General features: G+C 37.1%; 1 protein-coding gene and 1 long non-coding RNA gene across 4 annotated transcripts in view; both read right to left on the minus strand.

Moving 5' to 3' along the window:
* mmp16b (matrix metallopeptidase 16b (membrane-inserted)) overlaps positions 1 to 10,298 on the minus strand; it is a 48,216-nt gene extending 37,918 nt beyond the window's left edge. For all 3 annotated transcript variants that reach the window (XR_012390288.1, XM_695689.11, XM_009296801.5), the window contains exon 1: positions 9,898 to 10,298. Coding sequence is in view for 2 of the 3 variants with exons in the window: in XM_695689.11 (XP_700781.6) it covers positions 9,898 to 10,017 (120 nt within the window). In the remaining variant the exon portion in view is untranslated. The remainder of the gene's footprint in view (positions 1 to 9,897) is intronic.
* Positions 1 to 23,190, minus strand: part of LOC141377726 (uncharacterized) — a 187,866-nt gene that overhangs the window by 136,394 nt on the left and 28,282 nt on the right. The window lies entirely within an intron of this gene.

The raw sequence follows: 23,190 nt of genomic DNA on the forward strand, positions 1-23,190 counted from the left end.
AATCTCCACTTTCTTCCATCTCCCCTTCTTCCCTTTATCTTTCGCAACTTCCTGCTGAGCCAACCAGCCCCCTTTATCCGCTTTCTATGTCTTTAATCAGCTTGTACGAACATGACTGCGTGTGTTTGTGTGTGTACGGTGTATGTTAGGAACCAAAACAGCTCTTAGGCTCACACACTATTGTGCAAATTGGTTTATTTGCATTCTCTAATCACAACTTGTGTTATGTTATTGTTGCTAAGTCATTGCGAAGTGCTCTATGCAAATTAAAAGGGGTATTGTTTGTGTCTTTGCTAATGAAACTGTGAGTATTGCGTATTGTTAAACTGGGCTTGTTAAGGCCCAATTCTATTTTTGTACCACTTCCCCTTCTCCTTGGCCCTTGAAAGAGAGAATGAATGGGAAAGGCTTCAAAATTCACCCCTGAGCAATGGGACACCACTACAACGCCAGCACACGTCATCATATGTCCTCGCGAGCTCTTGCTTCATATGAGATCGACGATCACATCTGCTGTGGTGATTCCAGTTGTGTTTTTTTCTTGGTGTTTATCCTAAGGAAATCACTGAAGGCAACGATAAGGATATAATGTGGCAATAGGATCGTAACTGTACTGTGTATTTACACCGTGATCATCTATGTAAACACACAAAAACAACATTAACATTATAGCAGACACTGTAAAAAGCTCATTCCCAGCCACTAGACTTTTCTGACAGGGCATTTGAGTGTCATCGAGTGTCAATGTTTTGAAACTACTATACAGGAGTTAATATTAGGGATTATAGATTAAGCATGAGACGGTAACCATTTTCAAAACCACCAAAATTTTCTTCTATACCATTCTTATGTTCAATTCACTTCAGGGCTTTAGCGTCAACGCTTGACGGAGGGAATGTCTGAAGTTCAGGCTGACGCAATTATCATAGCAGTGTCAGCCAATAAAACAAGTCCACAATCGGCTACTGTCTGAGCTTGGGAATTTACATAAAAGGATCTGGGGTGCGTTTCTCCAAACCATCATTAGCCAAAAAAGGTCGCAAGTTCCGTCATTACAAACATAGTTTGTTGATTTTGCGTTTCCCAAATCCATCGCTTCAACAAACATTCGCAAACTGCGTCACAAACTTGAGTACTCGCAACTAAACCTCTGGAGCTGTAGTTAGAAACATAGTTCCTGGCTGTGTTCTATTGCCACTTATCCCCCTATGCCCTATTCATTTAGAACATTCTAACATTCAAAGTTGGAATTATTAAAAATAAAAAAAGCATTAAGGTCATCTCTATTACTATTAACTATTTATTACAGTTCAGCGATCTTCATATTTACAATTGTGCTTCCTTCGCAGTGCACTTTGAAAAAATTGATGACATTTGAACACAGCCTCATGGCGAAAGCTATAGCTATCTCCAAAGCTTTTGAAAAGAAAAAGCATAGCATACGTGTTTGTGTGAAACAATATAATTTGCACAAAAAAATTATAAGGTTCTTCTCTAAAGAAGTAGTTACTCCACCCTGTTTAAAGCATCATTATGGGCGTTTTGCGTTACAACTAACATTGTTCAAGTGATAGATCTGTGACAGACAAACTACGGGTTCTGGGAAACACTCGTCACTACATCGTTCTTTTCCCAAACGATGCATAGTTCAGCCGCGAGTTACGCCGTTGTTTGGAAAATGCAACCCTGATTGTGTGACGCTTCCATTAGCGCTTGAGAAGTTGAGAAATTCCCAACTTTTGCAATGAGCAACACCACTGAAGCAGCGCAGATGGACCCCCAATTCAGTTCATCACAGCTTGACATCATGCATTGAAAGTGAATGGGAAGCATTGGCGCTGATGCCCCTTGTGAATGGGACATTAAGGTCTGTGTGAGATTTTTTATTACGTTGTTTAGGACAACAGTATTTCCAGTAGAAAAGATATCCAGAAATGCCATTTTAAATTGTAAATAAATCTGTGTTTTTGAAACCAATGAAGGCAGCAGTAGTCAATGAATTATTGGTTATTTAAATTATTTAATTATTTTTGTTAAATTGTTTTGTTTTTTACACAGACACTTAAAAAGAGCCTATTTTAAAGCAGCAGTCAAAATAGCGCGAAACTGGGATATTTTTATTTACGATTATTATACCATCAGAATTTTATACCGGCCCATGCCTATTTAGCGGTTTTTATTTTATCGTTTTTCTTAAACGCCGTTTTGAATGTATTAAAACATTAGTGGTTTTTATTGTAGCGTTTTTTTTTCACGCCGTTATGAATGTATTAAAACATTGCGGTTTTTATTTTAGCGTTTTTTTAATGCCATTATGAATGTATTAAAACATTAGCGGTTTTTATTTTAGCTTTTTTTATGCCATTATGAAGGTATTGAAACATTAGCTGTTTTTATTTTAGCTTTTTTTTAAACGCGTTACGAATGTATTAAATAATCAGCAGTTTTTATTTTAGCCTTTTTTTAAACACGGTAACGAATGTATTAAAACATTAGCGGTTTTTATTGTAGCGTTTTTTTACGCCGTTATGAATGTATTAAAACATGTGCTTATTTGTTGTACAAATTCATAACAATTACAAAAATACTAATTTGTTCATCTACTTACTTCCGTGTGCAGCCATGCTGCCATAGTGGCTTGTGTATTCTAGGAAATTTTCTTACCCCTTAGATTTTTGTGGTCCTGAAAATTCTTAGTCATCCATATAAACATATACTTAGCAAAGAGTGCTAATAATCATTAAGGCCTGTCTTTTAGTTTAATCATTCCCAAAATCCCCGCCCCCTTTATCACACCCATTAATAAGATGCACGACTATTTCTCAGTGGTCAACAGCACAGAGCAACAACCCCTGACTCGCTATTAATCACAGAGCCGGAACAACAGCAGATGTCATTACCGACTTAGCACTAAGCTAAGCACATTTGCACCTCAATGCTAAAGACGTCGGTAATTAAAGCCCTGGAGGCGCAGTCTGGATTTCATAAATGCATCCTTGAACCCTTGTGCTCTCCAGTCTATTCCTAGTTCAGGATCAGGGGTCCGTCCCCCGAGCAGCCATTACTCATCTCTCACACACACAATCTCTCTGTTCCCCAAAGACCACTGACCTGTGCACTCGACTCACAACTGCTGCCAACCACTGCAGCCCTGCCAGCCAAACAAGAAGTTGGAAAAAAAAAGCCCACACAGGAGCTACACGGGTGGCAGAGAGCTGAGGAGAAGAAAGAGGGTCTAGTTATAGAGAAAGAAGTGAAGACTGTTCATTCTGATGGCTCCGTCCTGTGGCTATTGTTATTATTTCAGGTCAGTTTCATAAATATATTTAAACAAGATGTGTTTAACGGCATCTTAAATCCTTGAAAGTTTTTAATATTTTTGTATGTTCAGTTGAAGTCGATATTTACTTCCGATTGTCCACAAAACAAACCACCTGGTCAAGATTACCAGCGATCTAATCCTTGAAAATTGCTGGAGAATTGCACATCTGTCACTAAACTAGACTACAAATACCATCACGCACTTCACAAACACACTAGTTCCTGATTGACCCTGATTATCACACACAGCTGGTAACTCATCATGGACTGATTAACAGGACTTTATATTCACCTTTCTCACACACACGTTGCTGAGTCTTGTTTAGTCTGTAACACCACAAAGCGCTTATTTGTCTAATGCCACGGTCACACTAGAGTTTGAGCATGCGAAATTGTGTCGTATGGTGCTGTGAAAAGGGTGAAATTTAACAAGATGATTAGACATTTTAAAAGCAAGGGATTGGTCCATGCTTTCAATTTCTGTCGAGACAGTTCATGCTTTAATCTTCGATTGGTCTCACACAGTGATCTGATGTGATTTCGCAGGTCAGAGTTCACCAAGCTTGAACTTTGTAATGTAGTGACCTGCGAAACTTGCTGTATAAGCTTGCGTTTCCGGTCTGATGCGTTTGAATGGAAATCTATGCGGTCGAACAGTCCAGCGTGACAGCAGTTTAAGTCTTTTTGTTTAATCCTTGCCTTGTTTTAGTGTTTATGTTGATTCTTTGCCGCCTTTATCAACCTCTTTACATGTAACTTTGACTACACATCTGGATTGCTTTCCTGATGTTACCAGTTTATCCAGTAGCTCGCCATGTACGTCTGCTGACTTAAGACGCAGAGAGGAGTTGAGTCCGGCGAAGGACTGTTTCATCAAGTGGGTAAGACCAAAGCAGAAGCAAAAAAAAAATCAAATAAACAAGTAAATAACAGGGTGAGAATGTGGTTAAATCAGCAAATGTTGTAAAAATTAGGGGAGGGATTTCTTTTTCTGGATTTCTTTTTTTTTTAAACAGTCGGTTGGGTTTAGGGAAGTGGGTGATCGGGTCAATTGGTGCTTTTAAAAACACTATTGGTTAGTTTTAGGGAAGAAGGAGGGTGGGTCAGTTGATCAGTCAGTCAGTCAGTCAGTCAGTTGGAAGCAGCCTCTGGTGGATTTACGCGTCAAGAGCAGGCACGAATGGCACTCACAAGAGAAATTTGACATATGAAAAAGCGTACACATCAGCCTCTGGTGGATTCGCGAAAACAAAAACTGCAAAAAAAAAAAAAAAAACTTACCTCTTGAAACATATTCGATGCTCTTGAGAAATATATATAGGGGTACGTAATCAGAATGAGCCTAGATTGATATAATCTTTGCATCAAAATGCGTTTCTAATGTACAAAAGCCCTGAACAGAATCTTGTTATGACCTAGGATCTCGTTATTTTGACATAATTGTGTTAATTTCTATATGAGCCACCAGATGGCAGAATAAGACTAGATCCAGGTCACTGTGCATGCTTTAAGTAAAATCTTTAAGGTTCCGAAATCATAGAGCTCTATAATGGGAATTTCCCAGGCATATTCATTCATATAGGCACTGATTTGTTCATTTGTTGTTCCAAAGTTATCTTTTGACATTAAATGTAACCTATAAATAGCCGTGGAAGGTTGTGAAACACTGTGTGCTTTTATTCCAAAGTAGTTTTCTCAAAATATGATATTCTGTAATCAATTTATTTAGCAATAAATCATTTTGTAATGTTTTAACTGTAGATATTGCATCTTCATTTCAACCCAGGCTCATTCTGAAAACGTACACCTATATACATTTCTGCAGTGTGCCAAATATGTCCCAGGAGGTGTGTTTTATTGCTGTTTTTGCAAATCCACAAGAGGGCGCTGTGTACGCTTTTTGAAATCTCAAAATTATCTTGCGAGTGTCATTTGTGCCTGCTCTTCTCGCGTAAACTCACTAGAGGTCGCTGTTGACTGACAGAGTGACTGACTGACTGAATGCAGTAATCTCCACTCCATATCACAAGTTCACCAAAGTACGCGGCAAGCCACTGCACAAATTAATAACAGCGGAAAAGCCGTCCACATGGAGGTAAGCAGTCATTCTGCCCCATTGCGTTTGCTTTAAAGACGCAACTCGAAATAATTAAATAATTTGCCCTCTCCTGAAAAATGTGTATAGGGCTATGTTTTCATTTTTCAGTTGCTTCATTTATCACATTTATTTGTTAGTCATTTTTATTGTTAAGACTATTAAGAGAAATGTAGCTTTTAGCGCTAGTTCTACCAGGAATCACAATCACTTCTAACCAATAGTTATGAGACAAGGAATACCTAATATTATGTAACTCATCACGATCAGTTCCAACCAATACCTACAAGAGACAAGGAATATAAAAGCTGTCCATTCATTCCATTCATTTGGTTGCAGATACTCCCAACCACCACCAGGCCCTGCCCCTGCCTTCATTCTTGGCAGTAATAGCATGATCTGGAGCAGGGGTCACCAATCTCGTTCCAGGAGGTCCGATGCCCTGCAGGGTTAAGCTCCAACTTGCCTCAACACACCTGCCTGGGTGTTTCAAGTATATCTAGAAAGACCTTGATTAGCCTGTTCAGGTGTGTTTGATTAGGGTTGGAGCTTAAATCTGCAGGACACCGGCCCTCCAGGAGCAAGTTTGGTGATCCCTGATGTAAAGGCTTCCAATTCAAGCTACAAACAGGGCCTGCGCCAAAAAAAATCCTATGATTTTTTTAAAACGATACTTTATCAAACAAATGTAATTTAATATCATATTTATCTCCCTGGTCTTTCTGGTAGAACGTTCTGTTCCTACATTTATTCGCCTCCAAAGTTCAGTGTCTATAGGCAGAACAGTAAATTTGATATTGTTGTCTCTTCAGGTTGCCGTTTTCAGTCTCACACAATTTTTCTCCTTTCTCTGAAAGTCTTGATAACGCCATCATGGAGTTTTTTTTATTATTTCAGCAAATAGGATTGTAAAAAAATTATTTGTTGTACTCTCCCATTCACTGCGCTCTAAGTTTACCCGACTACAACAACTTCCGCTATTGAGAAACCCGGAAATGTGAAAAGGCTCTATTATCATGACAATCCCGTGATCTGATCCACTGGCGCAGCGCCCTCTACCCCTCTCGCCTCCCAGCCAAACAGAGCCACGCGGGTGACAAATTCTCTCAATGTCAACCAGCGCTGCCAGCAGCACTAAACATCACATTTGCGCCCATTCCAGCCCAAAGGAGTTTTGGGGGAGAGCTGCTAAGCAACTTACATAATCTTTATGTGCTTCCCATTATCACGAGAGTCTGACGTTGAGTAGCAGTGAGTAAAACAAGGTAAATCTGCTTCTTCATCAGTCCATTAATCGCTGAGGGAGGCATGTGATTGCCATCTCTGAGGGAATGGATCTGGACTAGCGGAAAGAGCGATCGCTCTGATTGCTCCTAAGCTCTTACACTCCTGTTTTAGCTCTCTATGTTTGGAGCTTGTGCATTCAAATGTATAACAGTGTAAGATTAGGTGTGAATAGAGTAGAGTAGAGTAAAATAGAGTAGAATACAATAGAACAGAGTAGAATAGAGTGGAGTAGAATAGAATATAGTAGAATAGAGTAGAGTAGAATAGAGTAGAATATAATAGAACAGAACAGAGTAGAATTGAGTAGAGAAGAATAGAATAGAATAGAATAGAATAGAATAGAATAGAATAGAAAACAGTAGAGTAGAATAGAGTGGAATAGAGTAGAATAGCATAGAATAAAGTAGAATAGTTTAGCATAGAGTAGAATAGAGTTGAATAGAATAGAACAGAATAGAATAGAATAGAATAGAGTAGAATTGAGTAGAGTAGAATATAATATAGTATAATGGACTAGAGTAGAATAGAATATAATAGAACAGAGTAGAATTGAGTAGAAAAGAATAGAATAGAGTAAAATAGAGGAGAATTGAGTAGAATAGAATAAATTAGAGTAGAAGAAAGTAGAGAAGAATTGCATAGAATAGAATAGAATAGAATAGAATAGAATAAAAAAACAGTAGAGTAGAATAGAGTAGAGTAGAATAGAGTGGAATAGAGTAGAAAAGCATAGAATAAAGTAGAATAGATTAGCATAGATTGGAGTAGAATAGAATTGAATAGAATATAGTAGAATAGAGTAGAGTAGAGTAGAATATAATAGAACAGAGTAGAATTGAGTAGAGAAGAATAGAATACAGTAGAATAGAGTAGAAAAGAATAAATTAGAGTAGAAGAGAGTAGAAAAAAATTGCGTAGAGTAGAATAGAATAGAAAAGATTAGAAAACAGTAGAGTAGAATAGAGTAAAGCAGAATAGAATAGAGTGAAATAGAGTAGAATAGCATAGAATAAAGTAGAATAGATTAGCATAGAATAGAGTAGAATAGAATTGAGTAGAATAGAATAGAATAGAATAGAATAAAGTACAGTAGAATAGAGTAGAATAGTATATACCAGAGTAGAATAGAGAAGAATATAATAGAGTAAAAAAGAGTAGAATAGAATAAAGTAGAGTGGAATAGATTAGAGTAGAATGGAGTAGAGTAGAATAGAATAGAGTAGAATGGAGTAGAGTAGAATAGAGAAAAAAGAGTGGAGTAAAATAGAATGCAATAGAATATAACAGAATAAATGTGTCTTACATTTTAGAATGGCACAGCATAATATAAATGAAAAAGCATTGAATAGTACACAATAGAATTCCAGAACAGAAAGTAGAATAGAATAGAGCAGAATAGAATTCCATTCAGTACAATGAGTTTTGTTCTGTACGCTGATTCACAGAACACACCAGAACAGAGTAAACTAAAATGAAATAACAGAATATAATAATCAGAACTGAATAGAACTATAGTCAGTACATCAAATCACAAAAAGGCAAAAATAGAATTAAATAGAATAGAAATGTGTGTCTAATTATTAAGAATGGCACAGCATAATAAAAAGCAAACAACATTCCTGCCTACTTCATTTAATAGAATAGCACATTCTACTTTAGTGTAGACTAGAATGGAAAAGAAGAGCATTCCAGTTTACCTAATTTTGTCAGAATCAAATTTTGTTCTGTTTGCTGAATCACAGAACACAGCAGAACAGAGTAAACTGAAATGAAATAGAGTAGAACAGAATTCCTGTCTACCTAATATTAAGAATGACATAACATTATAAAACAGTAGTCTTGATTTTATAGAATAGCACATTCTACTTTGATGGAATAGAACAGAATTTCAGTTGACTTCAGTCTTTCTGTATTACAGAACAGAATTCTGTACATTCCTGTTTACTTTAATCACCAAAAAGACTAGGCTAGGTTTAAATAAAATAGAATAGATTAGATTTACTGGCTATTTATTGTTAAGGATAGGATAACATGATATAAAGCAATAACGTTCCTTATAACGTCTTTATTATAGAATAGAACAGGGTTTAATTTCCTTAATTTTACTCAATTGTGTTTGTTCTATTCTGTTCTTATTTATTCAATTATGGAATGGCAGCATTTCAATTTACCTAGTTTTATTAGAGAATTGAGTAGATTTTTTTTCAACCAGAACAGAGTAAAATAATGAAATAGCATGGAACAGAATAGAATAGAACAGAAAAAAATAGAATAGAATAGAATAGAATAGAATAGAATAGAAATAGGTTCCATACATGAAAGCACAGTAAAGGCTAAACTAAAATTAAATAGATGAGCAGTTCATTTCTTTTTCAGAATAAGATGGAATAGAATATAACAAATCCCCAAAAAACTCTATACTACAATTCAATAAAATAGCATAGAAGTTTGGAAGAGACGACAAATCTTTTCAAACCCCTGAATCACAGATTAGGATATAATGAAAAACAATGTCATTTCAGTGCACTTTGTATTAGAGAATAGAAGCATTATAGTCTGCTCGCCTAATCTGCTTTATTCTATACTGTAAATTGATGCAGTAAACACGAATGTAACTCAAGGTAAACAGACATGATGATGTTGTGAAATGCAGTGTAAACACAAATGCCGTTCTGTTTTATCTGAATGTCTGTAATTTTAGAATAGAACAGAATAAGAAGCACAATTCAAAGGTAAACAGACGTGACATGTTACTGTGAAACGCAACGTAAACACAAATGCCTTTCTGTTTATGCGATGCAAGTCTGTAATTTTTATCTCTTAACATTATTTGTTTACATTTGTATGGAAATATACTTATAACAAAATATGTTTGCTTTCCATACTGAAACGGCTAAACCATTCTAAAATGAAGCATTTCTGTTTAGCAGATATACCAAACAACCAAGCAGTGTCATTCCTCTCTTCACAATAACAGAATAGCTGTAAATAGCACAGATTCAAACGGCACATGGTGCAGATCGACTAATGATTTCAATGTAATTCAGTGTATTGCTCATTTATTTATGACCTGCGTTATAAATAATGTTCTAGTGTGGTGTTATTCTGCTTATTCCGACCATACGCTTGTGTGTGTGTGTGTGTGTTCATGACTCAAGCAGAAGATGCTGATGCTGATGTTGGGCCAGTCTTACCTCAACGCTGAATTGATGCTCTTCGGCCGCTGAACGGCACATCCACATAGCGTTATGGAGCCAGAACAGCAGCGCATACACACAGTCCAGCCTTCGCCTTTTCAGCAGCGTAACGTTCATATTTGTAAATTCGCTTGATAGTCCGTTTTAGGCGACTATTTGTGTCTCTATATCCTCGTATGTCAGTTAAGCAAGTGGCATTTTGGACCGAAGATGAAACGATCGCAGCGCGGAGAAGCATCGGCGTCCGCACATTGTGTCATTTCTCTGGCAATCCGCAATCCATCTTTAATATCCGAGGCACTATTTCGAGACATTTCTCCTGCTTTGAAACGCTACCTTGGCGAACTGGCAGGTTGCTTTTTTTCTATATTGAGCAGCATCCAGAGCGTAAGCACTGCGCATGCGCTCTGACTCGCTGGGCAGTGATGCTTGTTGACTAGTAGGCACCATTCATTCTTCCTTCATTCTTCCCTCTCGCTTGTCAATCACAGATCAATGAACGTGTAAAATGGGGGTCTTTGGTGGGCGGGACACCGACTCTGACGGTTTTCTTGAACTCACATCCGTGAGATATTACCAAAAACATTAGATGGTTGATGTTTGAGGAGGGGCGGAAGGGGCTATTAATAATTAATCATATTAGAACAATCTCTTCCATGTTTTCTAAGTTTGGTTACAATCCCCTATGTCATTTTTGTTCTTTCATACATTCCGATTTAATACTTTACAAGCTTAAAATGCAAATGTAATTGGTCAGAGATTCAGTAATATTCACAAATATTAAAATTTCGCGGACATTTGAAGAAACTATCAGGCTAAATTGATGTCGACCAATTGCGCCGGCCATTTTCTTTTCTTTTCTTTTGTAAAAACGGCGGGTAAAAAAAAACATATGTAAATAATACAATAAAATTGTGAAATTGGACATGTACATCTGTAAGAAAGCAAACATTTCATGCACCACAAGATGGGGGTGGTTCACTATTTTAAAATATAGCCTATTTATAGGCTATATCATATGGGCCTAGCGATTTTCAGTAATGACTGACGTATTAGCCGATATTCTGACAAGCAGTGTATTTTTCTTTTTTCTTTTATAAATTGACACACATGGGTTCATGTTTTTGTATTATTGTTATTAATTTACACAAGTCTGCTTAAAATGCATTTTATAGCTTGACATTTTCCACTTTGGAAGAAATAATATGATTTTTTGAGTTAGCTAAAGTGCTAACAAATGTCGAGATAGTTGTTGTCCCGGGTATAGGCCTGCAATACCACGCAAAATACTGGGCATATAATCAGGTGCCAATTACAGTGGGGTTTGGGGGGATTGACCCCCTTAAGTAATGCTTGACCCCCCTGAAGGACATCAAAACAACATGTTGGGCAGTACGTCAATTCTTTAATAGTAACCCAGCTAAAAAATCCAGCTTAAAACCAGCATAGGCTAGTTGGCTGGTTTTAGCTGGTCGACCAGGCTGGTTTTGGCCATTTCCAGGCTGGTTTCCAGCCATTTCCAGCCTAGTCTTAGCTGGTCTAACCTGGTTTAAGCTGGACATAGCTGGTTTTGACTGGGCTCCCAGCCTGACCAGCTAAGACCAGGATGGAAATGGCTGGAAACCAGCCTGGAAATGGCCAAAATCCCTTTAAAACCAGCCTGGTCGACCAGCTAAAACCAGCCAACCCACCTAGGCTTGTTTAAGATGGTTTTTTCAACATGTTGCGCAGTCAATTCTTTAATTCTGAGAAATAATTTGCTCCACTTTGTATTTTAAATAATAATGTCAATTAAAATTAATATTAAAATCTAATTAATAATATAAATATAGATTTGACCACCCTTATAATGGTTCGTGCAACTGTGAATGCATAATTGCGCCAATCAGTCAGCCAGAAAACTTATTCAACAGTCTGAAACCGGCAGGTCTAAAGCACCGATAGACAACGTAACTGTTTATAAGACTGTTCTCGTAAACTAGCTGTTTGTTTACATATTAGATGCATTTCTACAAATTTGATGCATAGATTGACTTACAGTAAACTCAGAAATAGATAATCGGATATTTTAGGTCAGAATACACAACACATCCCACAAAACACTGAAAACCTTAATACATTTTATTAATAAATTAGATGTAATTTAAATAAATACATAGACTTGATTCACTGAAGCATGTAATACCAAACTAACATTACTAAGAAAGTTCTAATTCTTGTTCTAATCGAATTCACCTGTACCGCATGTCTTTGGAGTGTGGGGGAAACCGGAGCACCCAGAGGAAACCCACACGAATGCAAGGAGAACATGCAAACTCCACATAGAAATGCCAACTGACCCAGCCAAGACTCGAACCAGCAACCTTCTTGCTGTGAGGCGACAACACTACCTACTGCACCACTGCGTCGCCCTTAAAAGCAGTCATTTTGCAATATTTTGAAATTTGTAAAAAAAAAGTAATCACAAATTTTTTTATGTTGCTTTAACTTATTTTAATGAGTTAAGCAGGTTTTAAGTTCATTTTTTAGGTTATACAAAGTTTAACTTAATATTTTAGTCAGTTTGATGTAATTTGAGATGACTAAAAAAGATTTAGAGCAGCAAGCTGTTTTTTACACTATTCTTTATACATCACATACATTTTATATTCATTCATTCATTCATTTTCTTGTCGGCGTAGTCCCTTTTTTAATCCGGGGTCGCCACAGTGGAATGAACCGCCAACTTATCCAGCAAGTTTTTACTCAGCAGATGCCCTTCCAGCCGCAACCCATCTCTGGGAAACATCCACACACACATTCACACATACACAATACGGACAATTTAGCTTACCCAATTCACCTGTACCACATGTGTTTGGACTGTGGGGGAAACCAGAGCACCCGGAGGAAACCCACACGAATGCAGGGAGAGCATGCAAACTCCACACAGAAATGCCACTGAGCCGCGGTTCGAACCAGCAACCCAGCGACCTTCTTGCTGTGAAGCGACAGCACTGCCTACTACCTAGGCTAAAGCTATTTAAAGGACCAGTTCACTCTAAAATTACAATTCTGTCATCATTCGTTTTATTTTTCACACAGAGAAGATATTTGGAAGAATGTTGGAAACAGCTATAGCCATTATTTTTACTATTTACGTCAATATCTACAACTCAACTACTTGTAAATGTTGACAGAATTTTTATCTATCTATCTATCTATCTATCTATCTATCTATCTATCTATCTATCTATCTATCTATCTATCTATCTATCTATCTATCTATCTATCTATCTATCTATCTATCTATCTATCTATCTTTTGGTGTAAAACCACTAGAGAAAGAGTAAACAGTGAGGTAATTTTCATTTTTAGGTGAACTATCACATTAGAGGATGGAAAATGGTAACACAATCGGCCACAAGATGGTGCTAAAACTGTTATAAAGGTGACAAATTATCTGCATGTCTAGCGCAAACGACCTAAACTCTATAATTTACTAAATGCTTATAAAATTATCATTTTATTTTAGATAATTTCTTCACCATTAACTTGTTCAGTACCTATTTGAGTTGAATACAAAATAAGATTTCCCCCACAGACCAAAGACATGCGGTACAGGTGAATTGGGTAGACTAAATTGTCTGTAGTGTATGTGTGTGTGTGTGAATGTGTGTGTGGATGTTTCCCAGAGATGGGCTGTGGCTTGAAACGCATCCGCTGCGAAAAAAAAAAAAAAAAAAAAAAACTTGCTGGATAAGTTGGCGGTTCCATCCGCTGTGGCGACCCCGGATTAATAAAGGGACTAAACCGACAAGAAAATGAATGAATGACTATAAGATATTCTGAATTAATGTTGGTTGCTGGCAGCTATTGACTTCCACAGTAATTTTTTTTTCTACTATCAAAGTCAATTGATGACCAGCATTTTTCAAATGATCTTTCTTTGTGTTCAACAGAAGAAAGAAACCAAAAAATAGGTTTCAAGAGTTCCCACTTAGATATGCTTGGCATTTATAGCAGGTTTGGCATGGGAGAGAACCCTGAGCTCAGAGATATTTGAGCCCAGGGCTCCCACCTGGTCTAGAAGCATATCAGGAGATCCGAGATCAGGTAGGTCTCGATCGCTCCCCCTTTAGAAGGGGAGAAAAAAGGAGGAGATGGGGTGGAAGGGGGGATTCTTCCAAAACGAAGAAAAGTGATCCATTTATATTAAGCTAGGATCATTCTGATTGGATTATTACTGATTACGGATGAAATTAGTTAATGAAACTTCACTTAAAGTTACATAAGGGAGAATGAATGTTGAGGCAATTTTTATTTTTGAGTGACTATCGATTTAAAAGCCATATTAAAAAGGATTTCTACAAGGAACAGAATAATGAGGAAAAGTCATTTCAGCATATTTGGCAAAAGTTGAGTATTTATGCAATATAACAGCAAGACAAATGACAGCAGCAGAGCGATAATAGCAGGACGGTCTCAGAAAGCTCAGTCATGGGAGAATGAATTCATCTGCTTCACACATTACAGATAAAGCGGCATCTGCAGTGGCCTCTGCTATTAATAGCACTCAATTAAAAATAAGCTCAAGGTTTTCATTTTCACACGGAGGTTGTGCCAGCGATGAACGCTGTAATTTACGTTGATCAGCTGATCCAGAAACAAAGCCGTCATGTTGATACTTCTCTCTGCCTCGCTCACACACCGTGGCGGCACTGCATCTGGAATTCTCATTCATCTATCAGTGATATCATCACATGGGCTCAGGACTACTTTAGCAAACCTTTGTCAAGTAGCACGATACGTAGTTCTACCAGAAAGACTTTAAGAGGCAGATAAACGTTTGAACATTTATTGTGAATTGTTTGCATGAATGCCCCGTCAATAGTGCAGAACTCTGGATGAGCTGGCAGATCCTGCCTGAAGATGAAGGCAGGGCGAAGTCAACCACCTGAGTGGAGATGAGGCCAACCTGGTGGTCAGGGGCGGACTGGGACTAAAATTCAGCCCTGGCACTGTAGCCACACCAGCCCACATTACTACACTGACACAGCCCTATCCACTGACACGCACATTCACTACTTATATTGGTGTACAGATGGTGAAATAATATAAGCAGTACCGTCTGTAATATATTTTAATATTTAATGTTCAGTTGTCAAAATCTGTCTAGCAAATTTTATAAAAAATTTTTTAAAATCTTTATTTCTCTGAAAATGTCTTCTAAATTGAACAATTTCTTGAATGATTTACTGACCGGTGTATGTTGTAGGCTCAGTTCCAAAATGTTCTGCAATATAGTTTACAGTTGTGCACAGCTCTACCCAAAGAAAGCTTATGCTTGTTGTAAATAAGGGTGTGTTTATTCTTTTGCACAATGCTGTGAATAAATTAGAATTGCAACAAGCAAATGCAGTAAACATGTGAAACATACATATTCAGTGTCTTGTACTCAGATACCTCACTAAATGCAGTGATGTCTAACTTTACTGTAGTTTTCAAATGGCTGTGCAAATAGTATATAGTGCTGTCTTGAGCATTTTCAGAAAGTGTCACCAACATCTGACTTTTTTGCATCGAAAAAATGTCCAGAGTAAACGGTCATAATGAAAACACGACAAAGCCATTTGACTCTCTTGTTCATAAACAATAGTGTCAGGACTTTTCATTTTGATGATACTGACACTTTGATTGACATGAACACTTGCTTTTGAGGAATGAACTATCCATTTTGAGCATGTGACGTGCTTTTGCAGGTTATCAGCTAGGTTTTGCAGTTTGTACTAATTGTTTTGAGAAATGCATTAACTGTTGTGCAGAAATGCACTGGTGTTGTGAGAAACGCATCAAAGCGACTGAGAAAAACTGTAATAATCCTGCATTTGGATCTGCACTCTCTTTTCCATCATCATGTTACAGTTACCAATATAGGCCATGCAGGTATAATTGTGAACCCTAAAAGGTTAATACCCTAATAATAATGTACATTTTTTTTCGAAGTGTGTTATAGAATCATTCACCCATGCACTGAACTTGCAGTCTCGCTTCATACTAGGTCTAAAGCGAGAGCAGATCCACCTTGTGTTTAGAAAGCTTCACTGAGTTGCAAGAGTTGCAGGTATTATTGTTTATCCAGTAGTCATGGTGACGTACAGGCTGTGACAAGTGTGTTTGGCAACGTCTGATCTGTTTTGACATAACACACCTTTCACAGCGCAGAGCAAATGCTAGAAAAAAATGCCTGTGTTGAGTAAGGGAATGAGCTTTACGATCATTTATCATTCCCCTTGGAAAACCTCATATGTAGCCAGCAATTTGCAGATACCCAGTCTCCTTCTGATTACGTAGCCCTATATATATTTCTGGAGAGCGACAAATACGTACCAGGAGGTACTTTTTTAGGCAGTTTTTGTTTTCGCGAATCCATCAGAGGCGACTGTGTATGCTTTTATAGATCTCAAATTTCTCTCTCCAGTGCCATACGAGCCTGCTGTTCTCACATAAATCCACCAGAGGCCACTGTCGACTGACCTAAACCCGACCAATAGTCTTTTTTGAGTAAACCCATTGCTTTTTAAAGCGATTAGTTGACTTTACTTAAGTGAGTAAACCCATTGCTTTTAAAGCGATTAGTTGACTTTACTTAAGTGAGTAAACCCATTGCTTTTAAAGCGATTAGTTGACTTTACTTAAGTTAGTAAACCCATTGCTTTTAAAGCGATTAGTTGACTTTACTTAAGTGAGTAAACCCATTGCTTTTAAAGCGATTAGTTGACTTTACTTAAGTTAGTAAACCCATTGCTTTTAAAGCAATTAGTTGACTTTACTTAAGTGAGTAAACCCATTGCTTTAAAGCGATTAGTTGACTTTACTTAAGCAAGTAAACCCATTGCTTTTAAAGCGATTAGTTGAGTTTACTTAAGCAAGTAAACCCATTGCTTTTAAAGCGGTTAGTTGACTATTTAAAAAATGAGTACTCCCATTGGCTTAAAGTTAATAAGTAACCTGTGCATAACTCTAACAATTAAATTATGTCAAGTTAACAGTTCCAAGTTACAACAGGTCTACTCACTTTTTGACATTGGTTTAACTCACGTTTTAAAGAAATAAAACTAATGGCTTTTCACTGTTAAGCTTCTTTCTGTCGTGCATCTTTTGCTCAGTGTATTATTCTGCTTTGTTTGACACCTTTAAAGGTTTAAATGTGACTCACTTGAGCACCTGCCATCACAAATGTTTAACGCATCAATCACCACCACAGTAGCCAAACCCCAGCATATTCAATTGACACAGTCCACATCCAGAAACAAATCAACGGCTGTTTAGCAGTTCTGCTCTAATTGCCAAGTGTCCACCACTGTGACCTGGAGAGCCGCTCCGTTTGCTGGAGCTGCCTCAGGCCTTTCTGACACAGAGGAAAAATAATTAGACTTAATTAAGAAAAGGAGCAGCTCTATTGCATTCCACGGCAGCTGTTCTCCTTCAGGCTCTCTGCTGCCCACCTGTCAATCACACACAAGACAATATGTCACATTACAACAATAAAGACAACATGAAAGCCAGACTGACCTCATTAGGTTTCTTGAGCTTGTGTTATTTAAAGAAGGAATCTGTTTGTGTTTGTGGACCTAATTAAAATGTAACGACTTATTTTTGCATCGAGGGAAAAAGTACTCTTTTAAAAGGGGCACCTATTATGAAAATAACATATTGTGAAAGAATATAATTAAGCAAGAACTGAGTGTTATGTTTTTGTACACTTAATTGCATTAGGTTCAGTCAAATAAAAGTTCACATGGATCCAGGAAACCCACAGAATAAAATGAGAAAGAGATAGAGAGAGAGTATTGTTATATTATATTATATTATATTATATTATATTATATTATATTATATTATATTATATTATATTATATTATATTATAGTATGCAGGCATGTATGAGGCAGTGGCGCAGTAGGTAGTGCTGTCGCCTCACAGCAAGAAGGTCGCATGGTCGCTGGTTCAAACCTCAGCTCAGTTGGGGTTGCTGTGTGGAGTTTGCATGTTCTCCCTGCCTTCGCGTGGGTTTCCTCCGGGTGCTCCATTTTCCCCCACAGTCCAAAGACATGCGGTTCAGGTGAATTGGGTAGGCTAAATTGTCCTTAGTGTTTGAGTGTGTGTGTGAATGTGTGTGTGGATGTTTCCCAGAGATGGGTTGCGGCTGGAAGGGCATCCGCTGCGTAAAAACTTGCTGGATAAGTTGGCAGTTCATTCCGCTGTGGTGACCCCGGATTAGTAAAGGGACTTAGCCGACAAGAAAATGAATGAATTATATTATATTATATTATATTATATTATATTATATTATATTATATTATATTATATTATATTATATTATATTATATTATATTTTTTATTAAATTGTTATTACTACAAAATTTTTAATCGACTCTTATTTGCTTGCTATGTTTACTTTGGTAGTATATACCCGTAACCAATGACACTGGACAACTAAGTTGAGGATTCACATGCAGTTTATCAATAGGAGTATTCAGGCAGGCAACGGTCAAACAGGTAGCAAACAGAAGCATGAAGGCAATCCAGAATCATAGTCAAAAACAGGCGAATGGTCAAAACAGGTGGCAAATAATCAATAATGGGAAAACAAGACAAGGTTAACACAATCTCACGGCAATTCGTAACTTTTTGATTTATTGGCTAATTCTTATGAATTCGTACGATCTAATTTGTACATTTTAGTATGATTTGCTCATCCCCCAATGACAATTGGGTTTAGGGGTGGGGTTAGGTGCCACGCCTCCTTTTTAAAATTGTACAATTTTGTACGACTGAACTAGCCACTAAACTGACAAATGGTAAAATACTTACGTTTTCTCGTGAGATCAGGCTGGACAAGGCTGAAAACACAGAAAGGCTAGACTAAACAGAGGTCGCCGCCGACTGACTGATTGACCGACCAATCCCCCACCCACCCTTCCCTAAACCCGGCAGTGTTTTTAAAAGCAATTCAAAAAAAGAAAAGCCCTTGCCTGATTTTTACCACGTTTTCAGATTTGACCACATTCTCACCCTGTTATTTACTTGTTTATTTTATTTATTGGCTTTGTTATTGTTTTACCTGCTTTCTGGAACCGTTTCTAAACGAACTCGAACCCCGTCATCGCGGTCAACTCCACTTTATTTCACTTTTCTTTGGAGAATAAATAATTTTAAGCCAGAATTGAGTAAAGTCAGCTTGTTGGTTTTGGCAATACTCTATGTGTGCCCTTAAATAAATGCATTGATGAGGAAAAAAAGAAAACAAAATGAGCACATCCTTAAAGCGACAGCTCACCCTAAAATAAAAATTCTGTCATCGTTTACTTCACTTGTTCCAAATCCATTTGAGTTTTGTTCTTCCGTTGAACACAAACGAAGATATTTTGAAGAATGTTTTGACTTCCATACTCTTGTTGTTCCTGTGATAGATGTAAATGGTGGCTTTTTTCTGACATTCTTCAGAATATCTTGTCTTTTGTTCAGGTTTATAACCACTTGAATGTGAGTAAAAGAGGGAAATTTTCATTTTTTGGTGAACTAGCCCTTTAAAAAACCTTGTAATCGGCCCCACAGCAGTGTTGTCTTTTGTTTGTGTGTGCGTCCAGGTCTCTTCCTCCAACTTGGATGGTTCCTCAAGTATCCAGCTGGATGTCCTCATGCAGGATCAAACGCCTGCGATAGCCACATTCACTCTTCTGCATCAATAAACAGCCTAATAACTGATGAGAGAGAGCCAGCAGACATGCCGGACTTAAAGAAGAACATGATCCAGATGAAAGATGTACATTTGGAGACACACACACACCGCTTCACTATTGTGTAAATCAATGAAGAATGAAACTATGTCAACAGAACGGGGCTGTTAATAATCTGTCTGCACCCAGATGGCATCCTTGAACTCAGACGAGACCCCTGCTGACTGTCTCTGAGTGTGTGTGTGTGTGTTGATTGGTGTAAATAAGTGCACTGTACTGTGCAAATGTATGTAAATCACCTTATGTCCACTATTTCATTTACAACGCTCAACGTAATTGAGTACACCCCATTTCGAAAATGCCTTTTTTTTTTTATCAATTTCTCAGTGATGTCATGTATTTTGGTGTTTTATACAAAACAGATTTATTAAACAGATATGTTCATTAAAATAATATTTTAGTCAACAAACATCTTTAGAAATAGAAAGATAATACATTTAAATTAATGTGAAACATTGGGGGAAAAAATTACAAGCTACAAAATTTCAACAAAATGTTAAAAAAAAAATTCTCTTGAAATTTGCTCTTAAAAAAATAAAATAAAATAAAAATATAGATTTATTTATATATATTATAAATATATAATTCATTCATTTATTTATTTATTTATAAATAAAATAATTTATAAATTATTATTTATTCATTCATTTATCTCCACACAGAAATGCCAACTGACCCAGCCGAGGTTCGAACCAGCAACCTTCTTGCAGTGAGACGAACGTGCTTCCTACTGCACCACCGCGTCGCCCTAAAGAAAATATTAATTTTAATGAGAGATTTATGAGGGGTGAACTTACATATGTCATAACTTATGTATGTCACGAGTCTGGTGCTTGTCATGTAGGTGCTGTGTTTATGTCATGTGATCTTCCCCATGTGCTCCATGTGCCTTCTGTTTGTGTCATGTGATTCCTTTGTTTTGTTATCCCGCCATTTATTAGTTCCACCTGTGTCACACACCCCCTGTTTGTATTCAGTGCATTTATGTCATGTAGTTAAAGCCCTGTGTTGAGTTAACTCTTCAGCTGGACTTTTAAATACTCTAATAATTCGTCACCTTGGAATTATAAGGTTCCATCTGCATGCGTTCTTAATGATTTTGAGATATTGAGCCTCAAAGTTTTTGCATTGCATATGTGTGTAACAGGCGAAGCAGTGGCGCAATAGGTAGTGCTGTCGCCTCATAGCAAGAAGGTTGCTGGGTCGCTGGTTCAAACCTTGGCTAAGTTGGCGTTTCTGTGTGGAGTTTGCATGTTCTCCCTGCCTTTGCGTGGGTTTCCTCCGGGTGCTCCGGTTTCCCCCACAGTCCAAAGACATGCAGTACAGGTGAATTGGGTAGGCTAAATTATCTGTAGTGTGTGAATGTGTGTGTGTATGTTTCCCAGAGATGGGTTGCGGCTGGAAGGGCAGCCGCTGCGTAAAAACTTGCTGGATAAGTTGGCGGTTCATTCCGCTGTGGTGACCCTGGATTAATAAAGGGACTAAGCCGACAAGAAAATGAATGAATGAATGTGTGTAACATTTGTTTTTTAAATAAAAATGTAAACAACTTATAAAAAAAAACATAATGTAAATAAGTTGTCATGTAATAAGAAGATGTCAATAACTTAATTTTGACAAAAATGTCAGAGACAACCTTATAATTCTAAGATGACGATTTATCCCTAAATATATTTTGGGGTCATGCAGTGTATAACCGAAGTGAATCTTTCCTGGACCCAATCCTGTAGGACATGAGGGATTAAAATAAGCTTTTATTATTTTAATCTTTTCAAATGGAGAAGAACGCACATATGCGTCTGATTGAATCAGATTTTCCGATATCTGTTTGACTCTCAGTAATGGAACGCCTGCAGTCCTTTGATTATGTGATAACAGATCTCTGTAAATATTTGAGTTGATCTGAGCATTATTCATTAGGCAAAAACAAAGATACTCTAACAGTTCGTTCTGTTATTGTTCCAGCTATTGGCAGCGGGCATCAAATCACACTGCCATTAGTGAAGACTGTTTTCTTTTAAGCACTTGTGCTTGCTGCTTGTTCAAACTACCTATTTAAAATGAGTTGAAATAACCCAATACTTAAGTTGTTTTTCAGACAACCTAACTTTTTTTATTCACTTATATTTGTAAAAACGATTAAGTTAATGTAATCGATTTGTGTTGGTACAACATGAAGGAACTGTGTATAACTCAGCTAATTTTACTGTGTATTTTGCATTATAGAAGAAGAAATGTCATGGACCTGTTACTCATTTGGAGATTTTTGTCAGCTATTAAAACGCTGTTGCAGATGTTTATAATTAAATACAAAAATATGGTCAGAGTCCTTCAGGTAAGGGAAAAAATATAGTTCCGTGTGGACTAAAATAAAAAAAATCAATAAATCAATTGTGCCATTATCTAAAAGCCATGCATGTTTTTTCCTGAGAAAGACAAAGGACAAACTTCCAAAACTGCTCGTTTTCCACACACCCCTAAAAAGGTAGAAAGAAAGAAAATAAAAGATGACAGGAGGAAGGAAGACAGTAAGAAAAGGTTTTATAACACTGATTATAGCACACTGCTGCATTATACAACTGTACAACTTTTTGTTTTGGATGAGCAGCGTTCCAAAAGTGCTGATACGGAAAATTTCATTGTTTGTATTAGAGAGTTTTTAATGATCCTTCTCTAATTAAATATCTCCATCATTCCCCAAAAATGAAGAGACGAAGACAGTAGATACTCCAACTTTCCATACTGTTGTAGCCTATCTTGCGCACGTGCTGTTAATAATGGAGATCTTTTTTATTCTGATGATCTGTGAAAGAAAGAAAGAAAGAAAGATAGATAGATAGATAGATAGATAGATATAGATAGATAGATAGATAGATAGATAGATAGATAGATAGATAGATAGATAGATAGATAGATAGATAGATAGATAGATAGATAGATAGAAAGAAAGAAGCAATACAGCGGGTGTGAAAAAGCGTTGGCCCCTTACTGATTTCTTATTTTTTGCATCTTTGTTACATTTTATTGTTTTGGATCATCAAACCAATTTAAATATTAACCAAAGATAACACAAGAAGACATTTTGAAATAAAAATTTTAAATATCAAAGGAAAATAAAAAACTAAATAACTTTGTGTGAAAAAGTATTTGCCCCCTAAACTTAACTAGTTGGGCCACCGTTAGCAGCAACAACTGCAATCGAAAACTTGCCACGAGTCTCTTACAGCCCCTTGAAGGAGTTTTGGCCCACTTATCAATGCAGAACTGTTGTTATTCAGCCACACTGGAGAGTTTTTCAGTATGAACTGCCTTTTTAAGCTCATGCCACAGCATCTCAATTGGATTCAGGTCAGAACTTTGACTAGCCCACTCCTAAGTTTTCATTTTTTTCTTATGCCATTTAGAAGTGGACTTTCTGGTGTGATTTGGATCATTAGGTTGGGTCATCCTAACCTAAGTTTGCTTTAGCTTGAGGACACTAAGATATGGCTGGACATTGTCCTTCAGGA

The sequence above is a fragment of the Danio rerio genome, chromosome 2 (assembly GCF_049306965.1).
Source record: "Danio rerio strain Tuebingen ecotype United States chromosome 2, GRCz12tu, whole genome shotgun sequence".
Classification (NCBI taxonomy): Eukaryota; Metazoa; Chordata; class Actinopteri; order Cypriniformes; family Danionidae; genus Danio; species Danio rerio.